Source organism: Phocoena phocoena, chromosome 9 (genome assembly GCF_963924675.1).
Source record: "Phocoena phocoena chromosome 9, mPhoPho1.1, whole genome shotgun sequence".
Taxonomy (NCBI): Eukaryota; Metazoa; Chordata; class Mammalia; order Artiodactyla; family Phocoenidae; genus Phocoena; species Phocoena phocoena.
The window spans coordinates 35,710,521-35,729,753 of record NC_089227.1 but is presented as its reverse complement, the minus strand read 5'-3'; the positions used below and the strand labels follow the sequence as shown (position 1 = coordinate 35,729,753).

General features: G+C 33.0%; 1 protein-coding gene across 4 annotated transcripts in view; it reads right to left on the bottom strand.

The window, feature by feature from the left end:
- The window catches only part of SNX13 (sorting nexin 13), a 140,204-nt gene that overhangs the window by 51,130 nt on the left and 69,841 nt on the right, over positions 1-19,233 (bottom strand). For all 4 annotated transcript variants that reach the window (XM_065883656.1, XM_065883660.1, XM_065883658.1 and 1 more), the window contains 7 exons: positions 16,751-16,834; positions 13,273-13,411; positions 12,778-12,866; positions 9,152-9,251; positions 8,082-8,275; positions 2,162-2,266; positions 1,417-1,549 (listed from right to left, as the gene is read on the bottom strand). In XM_065883656.1, the coding sequence (XP_065739728.1) occupies positions 1,417-1,549; positions 2,162-2,266; positions 8,082-8,275; positions 9,152-9,251; positions 12,778-12,866; positions 13,273-13,411; positions 16,751-16,834 (844 nt within the window). The remainder of the gene's footprint in view (positions 1-1,416; positions 1,550-2,161; positions 2,267-8,081; positions 8,276-9,151; positions 9,252-12,777; positions 12,867-13,272; positions 13,412-16,750; positions 16,835-19,233) is intronic.

Below are 19,233 nucleotides of genomic sequence, written 5' to 3'. Positions count from 1 at the left end.
ACCAAATGTAAAACAGATAGCCAGCGGGAAGCAGCCACATAGCGCAGGAAAATTAGCTCGGTGCTTTGTGTCCACTTAGAGGGGTGGGATAGGGAGGGTGGGAGGGAGATGCAAGAGGGAGGGCATATGGGGATATATGTATATGTATAGCTGATTCACTTTGTTATAAAGCAGAAATTAACACACCATTGTAAAGCAGAAATTAACACACCATTGTAAAGCAATTATACTCTAACAAAGATGTTAAAAAAATATATAGAAAAAAAATTTTTTAATAAACAGTAAAATCTCACTAATATAGACTAGGGAGTGGGGAGGATAGGTAGCGAAGAGGGGAGGCTGGAAAGCTTCCATAATAGAGGTATTTTTTAAAGCAGTGCTCACTATCTAATACATCTATTATATCTCCAACTTCAAGTGGTCCTGTCCATAAAATCTATTCATAAGTAAATAAGCATAATTAAAGCACTCTCTTAAAATAATTCCTTAGTTCAATCTTTCCCATTTACTTTGTATTTACATTGCTTATTTGCTGGAAAGTTTATCAAATACTAGATATTTAATTAGAGTTTAATAAGTACTTCTGAATTGAATCACAAGTAAAATGGTCATCGGGTCTAAAATCTGCAAACTGTACTCTAAGTGCTGCCTCTCCCATTATCCTTAAATAACAAATTATTTACTACTAATAAAAACTGATATTTGCATTTTAGTTTATATTTCATTTTTATATACAGAATTCCATTAAAATATGACAACTCTGAGGTAAGATATTATTATGAGAGAATATTATTCCAGATTTACAGCTGAGAAAGAGGCTTAAAGAAATTGTTTGGCCAACATCACACAGGCAATAAGAAAAGGATTAAAATCTAAGTATTATGACAAAGTCTGCTTTCTTTACTATAACATGTAGATAGACAAAAACTGAACGATTGGAATAAATGACTCTTACAGCTTCTCCCAGCTTATACTGGGCAGGATTTGGAAAAGGGTACAATTAAAGAGGGAAAAAACTGTATTTTTATGTTTTATAGTTTATGGTACACTCTCAGATTCATTACTTGTTATTTCATTTAATCTTCTCAATAATCCTATTGCTAGTCATGACTATTATTACTTATAAACAAAAGGGAAACTACCATAAAAACATTGGGGTGACACAACTCAAGAAAACACGCTTCTTTAAGAATTCTATTTTCAACAGTTACATTCAAATTTGTTATTAAATTTTAACATTTTAATTTAGTATAGTAAGTAAACTTTGTCATTTAATTACAGATTTTTAAATATACTACAATTTATATTTGGGTTTCAAGAACATTTTTTATCTTATTTGAAAGGACTTTTTTTGGTAAGCAGAATATATACAGGAATATACATATACACATAAATGTACAACGTGTGCCACCTTACCTCCATCACCATCATCTGATCCTCTGAAACTAGGATCTTTTAACATATCCAGCTCAGCTAACATGCGCACATAAAGTGCATTCTGCCTGAAGGAAGGATAAAATCTTTCATCTCGTAGCATCAATTCATATACCTTATTGAAAAATCAAGATATTCAATCATTAATGCAGATAATGCAGTGATTTCCACTAATAAGATTTCAACAAAAGCTAGATAGAGGTCTTACTGTAATAAATTACAGGTTCCATATTAACAAGATGTCAGTAATAAGACTATGTCACAACCAATAATTTTTTTCTGGTCCCTCCAGCACCCAAATTGTACTGAAACAGGTCCTACTGCAACACAAGGCACACGACAACAGGTTACATAAAATGTTCCAGAAAGTAGTACTCTCTAAGAAACAAGTACACATAAGGCTCAAGACATATATTCAAATAAATGAATCATGTTATTCATACATCATCAATTCATAAAATTCTAGAATCTGTATCTGGCCCTTCAGTCAGATTCAAATTAAACAACCCAGCTAAGGATTTTCCTCATTTGTCAATTAAATAAACAAAGAAAAACTGGCCTACCTTTTTTGTAATTGTGAAGTACTGATATTATTACCATAACTCATCTTTTTAGTTACCACTGTACTTTCTTAATGCTTCAATAACCTTTTATAAACAAATTCCATGCATATAGAAATATACATTGTTTTCGAGAAAGATATAATGATAAACGTTGTACATAATACCTTCCTTTGAATGTCATCAAAGATTTCAGGTGTTGGATCTTCATGATTCAAAGTATCTGCTAATTTTGCTACCAAATAATCATCAACAGTAACTCTTGGAGATGCCTGACAAACAGAAAAATAACAGTAGTATTGATCTTTGGAATTTCTAAATACAAGTTAAGCCTTAATAGTAGGAGAATAATGGAATCATATTATTGAAAGTAAATGCCAGAAAATCCTTGGTTTGTAAATGACACCCTGATGATTAAAGGCTGAAATAAGAGCTAGAACCTTCTTGTCATCAGGTACTACACAGTCGACCGTTCGACAAACATGGATTTAAATCTTGACTTTTGCCGAGCAACTTACCTCTCACTAGGCTTCACTTAATCTGCAAAATGGTGGTAAATACCACATATGGTTATTATGAGAATGAAAAGAGATTTACGTAAGGCATATGTGTCTAGCACATAGGAAACTCTGTCATTAGGAGATAGTGTTGAGCACTCAGTAGTCCTAGATGTGTATTTAATAGAATACCAAAAGAATAATCCATTTGTTATTTATCATTTAACGTTAGAAACAATCCTTTTGAATGGCATTTAAAAGAGACTATGCTTATCTTAATTTGGTTCTATAATACTGCAGCAAAGTTCCCACATGATACAGGATGGAAAAAATCTGAAAAGTTAATTTGTTCCAACAATTTCCATCTCAAGGTGCATAATGTGACAGATACTACACAGAAATATAAAATATCATGTTCAATGTGAAAAATTACTGAAAGAAAATAACGCTGAGAAGCTAGAAATATTGTCATCTTTGGCATGTCAACTTTTGTATTTTTAGTTCTGAAGGCTCTAGAGAATAAATGAGCAACAAGGATGGTAACTTTTAGAGAAAGTACCAAAAGAATGCATTGTTCAAGTGATTTCTCTATGCTAATAGACTATCTAAGGAACAGAAAAGAAGATATATCAAGAAAAGAAGAAAAAGTAAAAGTAAGTAAGTAACCTGGGTATATATACAGACAAAACTATAATTTTAAAAGGTACATGCACCCCATGTTCAAAGCAGCACTATTCACAATAGCTAAGACATGGAAACAACCTCAAAGTCCAACAACAGATGAATTGATAAAGATGTGATAAATATATACAATGGAATACAACTTGGCCAAAAAAAAGAATGAAATATGCCATTTGCAGCAATGTGGATAAATCTAGAGACTATCGTACTAAGTGAAGTTAAGTCAGAAAGAGAAAGACAAATACCATATGATATCACTTATATGCAGAAGATAAAATATGACACAAATGAACTTATCAACAAAACAGAAACAGACTCATAGACATAGTGAACAGACTTGTGATTGCCAAAGGGGAGGGGGGGTGGGGGAGGGATGGATTGGAAGTTTGGCATTAGCAGATGCAAGCTATTATATATAGAATGATAAACAACAAAGTCCTACTGTATACCACAGGGAACCATATTCAATATCCTGTGCTAAACCATAATGGAAAAGAATATGAAAAAGAATGTGTATATGTATAACTGAATCACTTTGCTGTATAGCAGAAATTAACACAACACTGTATATCAACTACACTCGAACAAAATTTTTTTTAGTTTTCTTTCAAGTAAGTAAACAGGAGGCAAACGGCTACACAACTTCTAATGCTCCCTTGTTAATTCAACACTCCTGGTAGTAAACCCAAGTAGGTTGTGTGGTGGTTGTTTTTTGGTTTGTGTGGGGTTTTTCTGGAGGAGGAAGAGGATACGTACCTACTATTTGTTTGTGTACGAGTGTGGTGTTTCGTTTTTTTTTTTTTTTTGCGGTACGCGGGCCCCTCACTGCTGTGGCCTCTCCCGTCGCGGAGCACAGGCTCCGGACGCGCAGACTCAGCGGCCATGGCTCGTGGGCCCAGCCGCTCCGTGGCATGTGGGATCTTCCCGGACCGGGGCAGGAACCCGTGTCCGCTGCATCAGCAGGCGGACTCTCAACCACTGCGCCACCAGGGAAACCCATGAGTGTGGTGTTTTTTTGTTTCCCCCGAACTAAGAACAGGAGAACTAAACTTCAACTATGTGACAAAGATCAGAGAGGAACAAGATTTAAGTTAGTTTTGTCCTTTCATTTGCCCTCTAAGCTCAGTAAAACTCAGTTTCTAGGAAATAAGAGAAAAATTTGAAAATAACATTATCTATTTATCTAGTTTAATTTTTTCTATAATCTCTGGAATACAGAATTGGATTAAGCCTCATCCTTGGAAGAGGGTGACCAAAACTTTCAGAGAGCCCACCTTTCAAAAAAAGTAATGTGGAAGAAATATTAATACATATGTTACTTCTTTAACATAAAGATACAAAAATGGGTGTTTTTCCAAAATTATCTATTAATCTGTATTCTTTACTTTTCTGTTACACAAATGTAGTTACACAAAAGGACTAGTTAACAGTGGCAATTAGTAATTAATTGGACTAATCAAAAAAATAATGTCTGAGAATATTAAACAATATACTTAATGTTTCTGTACTCTGATACAGCAACTTATTTTAACATATTTTAAACTTTTTACTTTTAAATTTAAATATTGGAGGCGCTATATTGTATCTTCTTAAAATATAAAAATGTAAGACTTTTTAAAAGATTATACCTATAATAGGACTAATTAAATAGATATATCTATATTTAATAAAAAGTAAACAATTACTTTTCTTTTTATTCCATGATCTTGTAGGGTATTTTTGTGTTGCCCTTTTAAACGATACTTCTCTGATTTGCCTGCAGCCTTCAGGATATTATTTTACGCAGTGGTATAACTAAGTACAATCAACTATAAAATAAAATTCACTATGACTTTCAGCTCTGCTCTTAAGGCTATATATCACACAATTATTTCTCTAACCAGTGCAATGTCATGACATCAAGTTAAATATCCCTTCAATAAAACCATTTAGGCAAAGAATAATGGGATTTTACTCACTAAAAACAGCAGGTTTTTAGACCTGTAGGGATTTGTATCTCCAGATTTGTTTCATAGACTAGCTGTTTGTCTATCAGGTCCTTTGCATCTATGAATTCATCATACAGGATACCCATGTCTAAAATGCCCATTTTTAAGTACTTCGAAGCATAATGAATGTCATAAGTTAAACCTCTCCTTTTCAAGGAAAATGGTTTTAAAACACACAGATCATTTAAATGTGGTAAAGGTGCATTCCAAATAAATTATAGTTTTAGTAAAGAAAGTGAGAAAATCCTCTTTAAACTAGCTGTTCCCTTCTGGTGATATTTGAGTTCTCAATAGCCTTAGTTCCAAAAAGTGAGTCATTTTTTTCATTATATGAGTTTTTGTTACAGCCTACACATAAAAAACTCAGTTCAGTCCATCCATTTCAAGGTTTATTTTAGTCCCTCCAAAAATCATTCAATAGTTTTAGAGAAAGCATATAAATTTCTGTTTACATTCATTTATTTCACCATACTCATTCTTGATGCATTTTCAAATGAGAGGACATTATTCTTGTCCCATTCTTTGAAAATATGATTTACCGCAGGCCATTGTTGGCATCTTTACTGTGACTGGCAACAATGATAGCCATCTGGAAGGCAAATGTCTAAAGTTTTCTCCTGACATTTTGGTAATGTCAAAAATCTCAGAAAGCTGAAGCAATAATATTGTTCAGAACATACAGGTATAATAAAACTGTATGGGAAAGCAAGTGAATAATTACAGAAAATGGGCTTCATCAGGAAGCAAGGAGAGGTAAAGAATATATAGAGATCTTTAAAACTATAATGAATGTTCTACTTCTAAAGCTGGATGGGGTATAAAGGTGTTTGCTCTACTATTATTCTAAAAACTGTGTACTCTTTTAAGTAGGGTATATTTCATAAGGCAAAAATGTAAGCAAATGCACAAATAAGCAGTTTCCAAGTAACATTCATACTTAAAATTCAAATACAATTTGTGTGTTAAGTATAAATTAAAAGGTTATTATAGCATAGCCATTAAAAGTACTGGAGTGTGAGTAACCTTGAATCTTGAGGATTTTTGTGTCCATATTCATGAGGGATATTAGTCTGTAGTTTTCTAAATGATGTCTTTGTCTGACTTTGATATGAGAATGACACAACTCATAAAATGAGTTGGGAAATGTTAATTTTTCTCTATTTTCTGGAAGAGTTTGTCAAGTATTGGTATTATTTCTTCTTGAAATGTACGACAGAATTCATACCTAGTGAAACCAGTTAGGCCTGGGCTTTTCTTTGAAAGATGATTTTTAATTATTAATTAAATTTATTTACTATATTTTCTGTTTCTTCTTAAGTCAGTTTGGCAATTAGTGTCTCCCCAGGAATTTGTCCATTTCATCTAAGTTGCCAAATTTGTTGTTTTAAAGTTGTTTGTAATATTTCCTTATAGGCCCTTTAATTTCTATAGAGTTGGCAGTGATGCCTCCTCTTTCATTCATGATTTTGGTGATCTGTATCTTTTTTCTGGGCCAATCTAGCTAAAGGTCTGTCAATTTTGTTGCTCTTTTCCCAACTTTTGGTCGTACTGATTTTTCACTATTGTTTTTTCTGTTTTCTATTTCACTGATTTCCATTTTGATCTTTACTATTTTATTTCCTTCCTTCTGTTTGCTTGGGTTTGTCTTGCTTTTCTTGTCTTGCTTGTCTTGCTTTTCTTTTCCTAGATTTTTAAGGTGAAAACGTAGATTGTTGATCTGAGATCTTTCTTCTTTCTAATTAGGCACTTAAGGCTACACGTTTCCCTGTAAGCACTTCTTTAATTGCATCCCATAAGTTTTGATGTACCGTGTTTTCTTTTTCTTTTCCTTTTTGGCTGCGTTGTCTTCGTTGCTGCATGCAGGCTTTCTCTAGTTGTAGCGAGTGGGGGCTACTCTTCTTTGTGGTACGCAGGCTTCTCGTTGAGGTGTCTTCTGTTGTCGCGGAGCAGGGGCTCTAGGCGCGCGGGCTTCAGTAGTTGTGGCTCACAGGCTCTAGAGCTCAGGCTCAGTAGCTGTTGCACACGGGCTTAGTTGCTTTGAGGCGTGTGGGATCATCCTGGACCAGGGCTCGAACCCGTGTCCCCTGCATTGGCAGGAGGATTCTTAAACACTGCGCCACCAGGGAAGCCCCGGAAGTCACTTTAAAATAAATGTCTTTAAGAATAAAGGAGTCTGGAAGCCTGGGTCACCCTATTATTCACTGCTTCTCACTCTCCACTCCTCACCCTGCCTCACTGACTTTCATTGGACTCTGGCATGAAAGAGAAATAAACCTTTGTTGAGTTAAGCCACTGAGAATGTGGAGAGTTCTAACGGGTTTATAGGGCTGTTCAATTCTTGTATATCCTTGGTCATTTTCTGTATAATTGTTTTATCAGTTTTCGAGAGTGAGTATTGAAGTCTCCAACTATTATTGCTGAATTGTCTACTTCTCCCTCAATTCTGTCAGTTTGTGCTTCATTTATGTGGGGGCTTTGTTGTTTTATCATCCTCATCAACTGACCCTTTTAGAATTATAAAATGTTCCTCGTTTCTCTAGTAACAATTTTTTGTCTTAAAATCTATTACGAATATTGGTGTAGCCACTCCAGCTCTATTTTAGTTACTGTTTGCATGGTTTACCTTTTACCATCCTTTTACTTTCTACCTATTATCTACAGTGTGTGTGACCTTGAATTTTAACTGTCACTTTGTAGCTGCATGACCCTGGACAAGTGAATTCAATTTTCTAACTGAATCAGTTTCTTCACCTATAAAATGAGGATAATACACAATAATACTATTACCAGGATTAAATAAGGCAATGTAAGGCAGTTGTGCATAGCAGCATGAATAATGGATATTTACAAGTACTACAAAAATCATTATCAATGATACTGCCAGAGAAGATAAGAAAAAAGTAATCAAAATATATTCTCACCTTTTCTGATAAATACTGTTCATAAATTCCAACAGCAGCTGCTCTTAAAAGACCTTTGGTTTGGTTGGTTTGATGTCTTCCATCTTTCTGACGACTTGATAAAACTTCTAGCTGTTGTTGGGCTGTAACCCGGTATCCTTCCACTGTCATCCAAAAGAAGAGATGTGCCTGACCTCCAGTTTGCTGCATGTAATCTACCAAAATCCATAACAACATAGATATTAAAGTCACACATTTTGGGGTGCATACAGCTGTATGACAAGTTAAGAAGGATTAAAGTTTCAAATACTTAAAACTCCACATTTTGAACATGTTTAGAAAACGCTTGAGGTTAAAAAAAAATAGTTATATCATAAACTGGTTAGGCTGAGAAGACCAGTTATGCAGAAAAAACAAATGGAAGCACATATTTTTTTTAAAAAATCTGATTTTTCACTAAAATATCTCTAGGGGATAAAACTGCCAGGGAAGGTTTCATCAGAAATAAACTACTTCACCAACATTCAGCTTCCATTCTCAACAAAGATTATTAATCACAATATTACTATTATCATAAATATTAAAAATAACGTTTGGGCTCTTCAATAAGCCATGCATTTGTTTTTGATCGTGAAATGAAGAATCAGGGAGTTTTGCTGGAAATGTCCCCCAGATAAAAGCAATTTTGATGTAATATTAATAAAATTAATAAATATTTATATATTAAAATGGCATAAAAACAAAGCCCTCTCCCATTCATGCACCAAAATGATATACACAGGTTATACACACCAAGTATTCCTGATAAAGTATTCTTTCTCAAATAACTTAAATTTAAATTCATAGTAGAATCTCCTGGGGTTTATTTAAAAGCAGATTAGCAAATGCACATTGGAGTTAAAATAAGCATTTATTTCCTCGACAACAAAATAAATCTCTGGTTTCCAAAGAAAAGGAAGTATTTCAGAGAATGAGGGGTGGAAGAGAGATATATATGCCACACCTAATACCAGGTATTTAAAATTTAACAATATTTACAATTATTAAAAATTTCAAGGGTTATATTATTTTTATAAAATGGATTTACCTACCCATAAAAAATTGTAGTGCAACATTGTCTACAAGAATGCTGTCCAGGGGGACTGTGCAAAGTTTCCCAAAGTTTGCTGCCAGTTTCACAGTATTTATTTCCTACAAATAAAAGTCAATGTAAATTAATACTTCATCTATTCACTCACTAGGTTAAAGATCTTTACACAGATGTAAAAATTTAAGTTAAAATGGAATAAAAATAAAGGTTTCTCTTCTTGTACATGTGGGTGCCCAATAAAAAGTATCAGCTCACTGAATTTCCTAGAGTTATTTTAAGAGCTGCTTAGTAAATACACATTAAAAGTATGATAAGCACTCATTTCTTCTAATAAAAAAATAAATCTAAATGTATTTTCATGGATTCTCTATCTCTATATATTCCAAACAAAAATGAACATTTTAGGAGCTAAAGGGGATATCTGGATCACCTTAATATGTTCAAGAATAAACAAATCCCAGTATTTTCAAGTACAGATTGAAGTCTATCTACTGGGAAAACAGAAAATATTCCCGAGTTAATCTGCTCCTAATGGAGTAAAAATTCTATAATCTTTATAGAAAGTGTAATTCTTTTCAGTCTACCTAAACAGTAAATTACATATACTTCAAAGCAAGAGAGCAGGTAACTACCTACATAGGGTGAAAAAAAAATTTGTTAACAGGTTCAAATTTAGAGAATCTACATGTCCAGCATTGTGCTAGGTGCCTTATACACATTAATCTCCACAGCAATCCTATTGGATAAATATTACCAATCCCACTCAACAGATAAGAAAGTTGAGGATCGGAAATGTTGCCTGGGGTGACAAGGCTGGTTAGAATGAGTCAGTGTCCTCAAAACCTGCTGCCCCTTCCACAAAGAGCCATAGTGTTTCCAGGAATGATTTTCACCAGCTTCTCTGCGTTCCCAAATCCATGTCTCACAATCCTCTATTTTTAAAAAAAGATAGACAGGTTTTCTGAAAGTTAGATAGGCTGCCTTATTCAGGAGCAGATACTAAATTAGGCATAGGAAAAGGAAGATGTTTTGAAAAAAGGAGAAAAAAGCTTTCTCTGTAATTAGTATCTCTCCTTCATATAAGTACTTAATAATAACAGATTACCAACTTAAAATGTCTGGGGTAAAGCAGTCTAGTCCCAGCGCATGATTTCTCCTAAGTCTGCCTTCCTCAGATTTTATCACCTCTTTTTCCTGTCCGGCAGCACCTCTATAGATAGGGAATGGAAAAGAGTATTCACTATCACTTTATTTCTGATAAAAAGAACAAAGCACCTCCTAAGACTTTAAGATAAGTAGCATGGTTAAAAAACTACATCTCTGCGAAGAGTGTGAGTTTTCTTCCAAAGGAAAACACTATGACTTGAGCTATTAAAAAAGGTAAAGCTTGATATTCAAAATAGAATTGACAAGCTTCCAAACAAGGTTTCAAAATTTCAAAAGGATTCAATATCGGAAAGTGTTTAGGCAAACAGACTTTAAATAATGATGGGTACGGATCATTAACTCTTAAGATCTAGGTAAGGTAACTAGATAAAGAAACAGTAAGAACAAGTGAAACCATATTATTCTTCTATTCTGAATTTACATGCATGTATAAACTCACTTTAAAATATAGTTAACTGAAACAAAGACAGACAGACATACACCCGCACACACATATAAATAACAAATGTGGGCCTCAAGTAATGTAAGTTATAATTAAACTAGCAAACTGAACTCAAGATTTTTAAAAATAAGTCTTCCATTCCTCAAGGAATTTAAGTACAGTGCAAAATTACAAGACCAGAGAGTCACAAATAAATTTCCAATAGAAAACCAGCGTGAAAAAGGTGACTACACTAAAAACTAAAGGTAGTAAAAAATGTTTTTGTTACGTTTTAAAGCCCCAAATCTCTGCTTCTCCCTTACAATGAAACTCTTCCAAACAGCTACCTATAATCACAGTTTCTAATTCACTTCTTCCCATTTTCTCCTGGACTGACTCCAGTCAGGGTTTCTCTCCACTATTCCACCAAAATGCTATCATCAGATCACCAATAATTCCCCTGCTGGCAAACCCAATAGTCAATTCTAAATCTTCATCTTACTCAACTTATTAGTCGCCTTTGATATACCTGATCTCTCACTTCTTTAAACATTTTCTACACTTGGCTTCTAGGATATCACACTCCCAGGTTTTCCTTCAATCTCACCAGTCACTCTGTTTCTTTGGCTAGATCTTTCACTTTGTCTTAAACACTAAGTAACTGCAGGGCCTCAGGACTAAGTCCTTGATATCTTCTTACTTAAACTCATTCTTTTAGGTAACCTCATCCAGTCTCTTAACTTTAAATAAACATCTGATAATCCTGAGGATTCTCAAAGTTTGTTCCATCACTAAACATTCCCTTGAACTCGAGTTTACGAATTAGCATGTGTACTTGAATGTCAAACCGGGATCTCAAACTAAAACATTCAAAACTTGATTCTCTCTTCCAGACTTCCTCCTCCCTCAGCTGTATCCATTTTAGTAAACAACAACATTGTTCATATAGTTGCTCAGGCCAAAATACTCTGGAATCATCCTTGGGTCCTTTTTTCCTCTCTCACCCTGTATTTAAAACCATTAGCAAATCCTGTTAGCACTATATCTAGTCTCTAATTACTTCTCACATGAACCTCCACAGCCATCTCTTATGGAACTAATGCAACAGTCTTGTAAGTGATCTGTTTCCATTCTTGTCCCCACCACTCCACCACAATCTATTCATCACAGAGTCCAAGTAATCATTTTAACTCATAAGTCACATCATGTCACTTGCCAGGGCAAATCTCCAATGAATTCCTATCACAATTAGAATTTTTTAAAATCTTACTATGGCAGTAAACCCCAAGGTTCCTCTCTAATTTCATTCCTCCTACTACAATCCTTTTCATGCATTCCATACCAGACACAATGACTTCCTCTAACTCACCAGGCACTTTCCTATTCCAGGGCTTTTGCATGCTCTCACCTTTGCCTGCAAGATTCCTTTAAAAAAAAAAAAAAAATTCACAGGACCCTCTCCTTATTCACATCTCTCTCTGCTCAAATGTCACCAAATCTCTCAGCATATATCTAAAACACTCCCAGACATTCTCTATCACCCTACTTTGCTTTACTGATTTTTTTCACATTTACTTATTTTTTACATTTTTTACATAATACATCAATTTATATATTGGTTAATTTTCTGATTCTACAACTACTGGGTTGGCCAAAAACTTCGTCCGGGTTTTCCTGTAAGATGTTATGGAAATGTAAGCTCCATGAGAGAGATTTCTGTTAGGTCCATCTAAAAAAAGGTGCCCAATGTACAAAATATAATAAATGTTGAATTTTGAATAAATAATACATGAGTAGATAAATATATAAATCAAGAAATAAAATCTTTAATTACTTCAGTATTTTTCATGCAGCATTTTTATCTCTTTAGTTTGTTTTAACAAATACACTACATTGTGTAAGATAAACTTTTTTCTAAATTCTTAGTTCTTTTGTAGAGTGCTACACTGGTTAATATTCTACCTTTTGTCATTTGCTAGACGTTTTAATGAATATAAAGTATTTATAACTAAATATTAATTCAAAAGTACTTTACTTACCTTGCCTGACTGCAACCGTTGTATTCTTGAGTCACATACTTTCTTTACAAATAATAAGCTATTTATTTGATTTTTGATGGTGTTGATATCTAAAAACAAACAAATTGATTATGAGGTAGAAAGTGGCAGTGTTACTTGTGAAATACTTTAAACATACATTTACTAAAATTTAACATAATAACCAATGAATAGAGCAATTATTTTATTTAATAAAAGAAATAACTGGAAATTTTACAGTGAAATTATTTAATTAAAATTAAACCATGCCAATTATCTTTACTTCAGAGATAACTGCAATAATAAGAGTCTCATATTCAGAAAATTATCGTGCTTTAGTCTCAGCACATATTAGCATAATAAAAGTCAGATTTACTTAAGGTGAAAACAACTAATAGCATCAAATGACACTTAGGTAAATTAAAGTTTTGTTTGAAGACACAGTAATCATTAAAGAAGTAAAACATTCTTATGCTTAAATAAATTATCAATACTTACCATCACCAGCTGTATCTAGAGATCGAAGATATTGTAATTCTTCTGCTGCTTTATCTCGGACTGCTTCTAGCTCTCCAATATTGTCACTCAATTTAATAATGTTCATAAAGGCCTCATAGTTGCAGTTAGAATCACGGATCTGAAAATAAAGTTTAAAATACAGATGGGAGGGAGACTCGCTTAGGTGAAAACAGAATCTTGAGTGCCTACCATGGGCCAGGCACAACTTTCCTCTATATCCCCACTGTTTATAACAAAACAAAATGAAAATCTCTGTACTCTTGGTACTTAAATTTTCCTGTGGGTCACAGACTATTAAGAAAGTAAGTAAGATATATAGCACACTACAAAGTAAAGAGCATGCTCAGAATGTCTGATAATAGCAAGGAAGCCATGATGGCTAGAGCTAAACTAAAGAAGTGTAGAAGAGTAATGGAGATCAGTGGTAATGGAGGGCAAATATGGTAGGGTTTAGTAAATATTTTGGCTTTCACTCTGAATGGAATAGTTACTGGAGAGTTTTAAACAGAAGAGTGGCATTCTCTGACATAAATTTAACAGAATCACATAAATAACATCACATAAATAACTGTTACTTCATCTTTTTTCTCCAGCCACTTGCTATTTAAGAATAGGAACGGAGTAGAAGGTTAAGTTGGATTTAACCAGAGTGTGGTTTCACCAAGCAAATAATAAAGTGAGAGAGAGAGGAAGGTAGTTGAGGATGTTGTGAAGGAATGTATGACTGCCAACAAAATTTAAGCTAAGTGAAACAGTAAGGGGAGCTATGAAAAGGTAGTCAACTTGGGATACTGTCCATTCTAAACAAGGAGTCAAAGCACTGGGGATTTGTGTAAGTCCGGAGCTACGGAAAAAAAAAAAAAAAAAGGCCAATAAACACATGAAAAAATGCTCAAAATCATTAGTCGTCAAGGATGTGCAAGTTAACCATAACAAAATGACAATGCCAAATGTCTATCAGAATGTGGAGAGACCAAACTCTCAAACAGTGTGAGTGGAAGTACGGAATTATAACACAACTTTGTAGGACTACTTGGCAGTTTCTCTCACTTGGTATAAATTTTACTTCAATAATACAACAAGAAGTAGGCTTTTAAAGACCTGATTTTTCTAAGAATACATTAAGAAACAAGTTACGTAGCTGTTCACTTATCTGCTCTGTGGGGGGGTGGTAACAATATGAACCAATTAGGTACTCTATTCCACAGTCAGAGATAGGACTTAACATTAACTAGTTTGTCTTAAAAAGAAATAAAATATATATTTCGAGATGAATAATGCAAATCCGTCCACACTGTTTTTAGAAATGACTTAAAAATTTTAAACTATTGTTGGGTAACACGAACACTTTATATAGAGAAGATGTATGTTACTACTACACTGCTCTAAACTTTTCCTTTCAAATAGAAATAAACTATACAATTAGATATCATTAATATGAAATTTAACTGGGTGAAAGAGTAAGAACTGAGCCAATTTTAATCTTTATAATACCTACACGTGTAAAGGGTTTTCCACACAAATAATGCCAAAAGTGTGCAAACCAGACAACAAAGTAGGCTAAAGATCCTTTATTGATATATTCTTCTCTTTTAAATATATTTTCTGATATTTTATAGCTAAGTACAATAGTGATCAATTCCTGTTCATTAAATAACAAAAAGACCCACCCATCATACACAATAATAGTACCAGCCCAACTGTGGGGAGAACAAGTAAAAATTTGATGGTCTGAATTCTTTTTTGAGTATGTGTTAAATCCCCCCAAAACATTTTTCCCATATAACTAATTATATACTTAATATAAGCTTAGCAAAAGAAATATTGAAAACTGAAGAAAAATATAAATAGGAATAAAAATAATTCCTAACCTCATGAGTGAGAGATAACTATAAGCATGCATCCTTTTCTGTACTATAGGTAAGATTATACAGTACTGTACCCTGATTATTTAAGGTAAGTATACAATATCCATTTTTGTGTTACAAAAAAAATTTTTTTAATGTCATTTACTCTTGCTTTATTACTTGTTTTTAAATTTGACCTGTGTTTCCTACTTCTTAAAAAATCATTTTGTTACATAACCAATACTCCTTGTGAGTAAAGTGAAATATATAAACAAAAGAGAAAAATTAAAACTTTCAGGATCCTACCTCTCTATTAACATTTCAGTCAGTATACATCTTATCAGAATCACAGTCATTCATAAATATATAATTACTTATATGTTTATTTTTTAAAAGATTAGCTATCTATACCTACATCATATTTAATTATGCTTTTCACATAAAAATATGCATATCTTTTCATATTCATAAAGATACACTACCATAATAATGGCGGCATAGTATTTTATTCTATCAATATGCCTAAATTATCCCTCTATGTGGGACAATTAAATTGCTTTCAATTTTTTAGTATTACTAGCAACACTGTCATTAATGACCTTAAATCGGATTGTTGCAAACTTGCTTATTAGCACTTTAGAATAAATTTCAGGAGTAGAATTCCTAAGCAAAGGACATGTATTGTTTAAAATTTTAATTAAGCGGATATGCATATTTTTAAAGCTCTTAGTAAAGCCTAGCAGGACTCTGAAGAAGCTGACAAAGGAAAGGAAAAATCAAGTTCTGTGCCCTCCATGAAAGGCTCTAGGAACACAAAGATAGTAAGATAATTTCTGCCTGCAGGTAACCCACCATCTGATGGGAGAGAGAAATACTGCAACAGGAACAGCAATAAAAAATGGCAAGTCTGATAATGGATATGGTTAAACAAAGAACAATCAAGTAGTTCCTTCCTAGGAAAGCTAGACTGAGTTAACAGAAGACACTGTGGGGAAGAAATTTCAGATTCAAAAAAAATGAATCAAAGACCTAGAAGTACCTATCAAAGTATTCCCAGTAATAGCCCATTTACACTCTTCCTCAGCCATGAATTTATTGAAAGCATATATAACCAGAAAAAAAAAATCAGAGCTAGTAAACTTAATAACCACTAACCAACCCTTTGATATATCTGACGAATAAGAAAACTGAGTTATCTTATAGACATACTAAGCAACTTACAGAAACAAATTTAGAATAAAATGTAAAGTACATACTATTTAAGTAGTTCAGAACACAGCTGTATTTAAAATCAAATAGTTTTTAAAAATACTCATCATCTATATACACAAAGACAATAAAATATCCTTTTTTAAATTTAAATAAGTAGAAACAGCACCAAAATTGTAAGGAAGATTACCTTATCAACAAACTTTCTTACAGAGAATTTGGCTGGTACATTCAACACATAAGCAAATAGAAATACTGAAAATATAAAGATTATCTTTAGATGTATTTTTACTTAATTTCTTGAATAAATTATTGCTTAATCATCCTGACCTCCAAATCATATTTGTACATTTTAAAATACTGTTTTAAAAACAAGAGTTGTAATTTTACAAAGTACATACCATCCATATGATATATTGATTAATATAATCAGGATCACTGAGTTGATTTATTAATGGAAGAAGAATTCCTCGTGCAAGGATTTCCTGGACAAAAATTTTAAAAACAAACTTAATCTAATATACTTCTCAAATCAAGAGCACAAAGTAAATTTCCTAACACAATGCTGTTACTTAAGAAAGGTAAGGTACATGTAAAAGCAAAACTTGATAAATGACATGATTTTACAAAAAGGTGAGCTAGTACACCTCATTTAAATGAGATGAAGCCACCTATATCAACTTGGATACATGGCTACAATGATAAGTAGAGTTGAGTGAAAAAAAGCAAAAGGATACTTCTAATATGTTAGCATTTATACTCATTTTTAAAAGGCAAAACATGGCACTATAAGTGTTTATGGATTCCTACATCTACATTAAAAGTATAAAAACAAAAAAGAAAAGGAAAAGATACCAATCTTAGAATAGTGATTGCCTTCAAGGGAGGGACAGAGCAACTACAGCAAAATATTAAGTGGTTAAATCTGGGTTGTTGGTACATAAATGTCTATTGTATTATTCTCTATACCTGTCTGAGTTTGAAATTTACCTAATAGAAGATAATAAAAATAAAATAACATATGTTAAAACAATTACTCAACATTCTTTAGAATATACCTTCCCATTCTTTGCAGCTGTTTATGCTCCTACCTATTAAGATTCTGCCTCTCCTTCAAGGACTGAATACAGAATTAATTTTCCAATTAAATAAACCCTGATCATTCTAGCTGAACACTTTTTCACTTATATGTTTAAAATACACTAATGCCCTGTATTTAAGCCATTTATCACATACCATTCTCTATGTAATTTTGTGTCTTCTACTTCTTTCATACACTACAGCTCTTCAGGAACTTTTTGTATATGAGTGAGATTAGTTAATCTATTGATTTATGTATCTTCAAAAATATTTAGCCTCTTCTTCTCAAGGTCATTGTCTTAAACATGGCTGGAATTTTATAAATATTAAATGATAGAAATAAAGGAACTAAGAATTTAATGCTGATTCTACTAAGACAATATTTTTACCTGTTATTACTCTTCAGTCCTTTATGCCTGTGAAATCTAAATTTATGAAATATCATTTCTTATGAATACTGGAGAGGCTAAATAGCTACAAGTTTAACAGGATGTTTCACTTTTCTAAGTAAAGGACCAATTTATTTACTTATTTCTTTCCAGATCTCTAATTTATCTGTGCCATTTTCTGGTGTAAGTTCACAGAAGGTAGCCTTCACTTTATTTTCCTTTAAAGAAATATGTTATTTAAATTCTACTTTTGTAAGTTGTACAAGTCTTTTGACAACGTTTCCCCCACGATGAATTCGTATTTCCAAAAGGCACTAATGGAGGCTCCAGTAACTTTCTGAAATCTCTTTTGAGACACCGTACAGTCTCAAAGTAGAAGAAATTGCTTATTCTTTCAAGGTTAGCTTTAACTCTAACTTCTTAAAAATTATATTTATTTATAGAATCCCTTCCTTCAAATTATGTATCTGACCACAGAAGCTCACATTTTAAAATGTACTTTGTAAGGAGAAAATTCACCAACAAGTATTTTTTGAAAGTTTCTTTTCAAAGTGAGAGAAAAAAACACGTGGACAAAATTTTTGAATAAATCTAGTGCTTCTTATTAGTTAATGCAAACAGTCAATATATCTCAGAAAACTACACTGATCTCCTAATCTGCCTCATGAAAGGGTTTGGTTAGTCAAGATGTAATCATATGACTCAACAATTCCTCTACAGGTTCTAGTGAGAGTTCTAAATATTCCAAAATATGTAGCAATTTCCAGATAATTTTCATATACTTTAAGACAAGCACCAGCTGCCAAATATGAAGGCTCAAAAGATAGAGTCAATGAGGCCATGAATCTCTAAATCAATAAAACACGGTAATGGAAGAAAGGAGTAGCAATTAAACAGCAATTATCTCAGTCAAATACTGTGATCTGTACAATCCATACAAAGGATCCATCATATAAAGGAAAGAACTAAGAACTCTCTAAACTGTTATTTAATCTGAACAAAATGTCTTTTGGGAAAACCTAGATTTAATTATCAACAAAAGAAAATTGATAAAGAACTATCAAGTTAAAAGAAAAACAAACTGATTGCAGTGCTCTAACAATTATACTCAACTCAATTAGACTCAAGCAAAAATAAATAAAATATTGGTCTAAAAGAACAATCTATGGCAAAACATATTTGCTCTTTAAACAGTCCTACTTATTTTAAACTATAACCCCATGTAACAAGACTCATCTTCATTCCTGTCTCCTAAAAGTCAATTTAATCTTTAAGGAGCAGCAATAGCATGTCCACCACAGCCAGCAAGAAGGACAAACAGGTTTCCTTTGGCATTAAACCCAATTCTCTGATTGGGTATGTGCTATGTGGCAGGTACTGTGATAACCACTAAGTACATAACCATGATAAATACA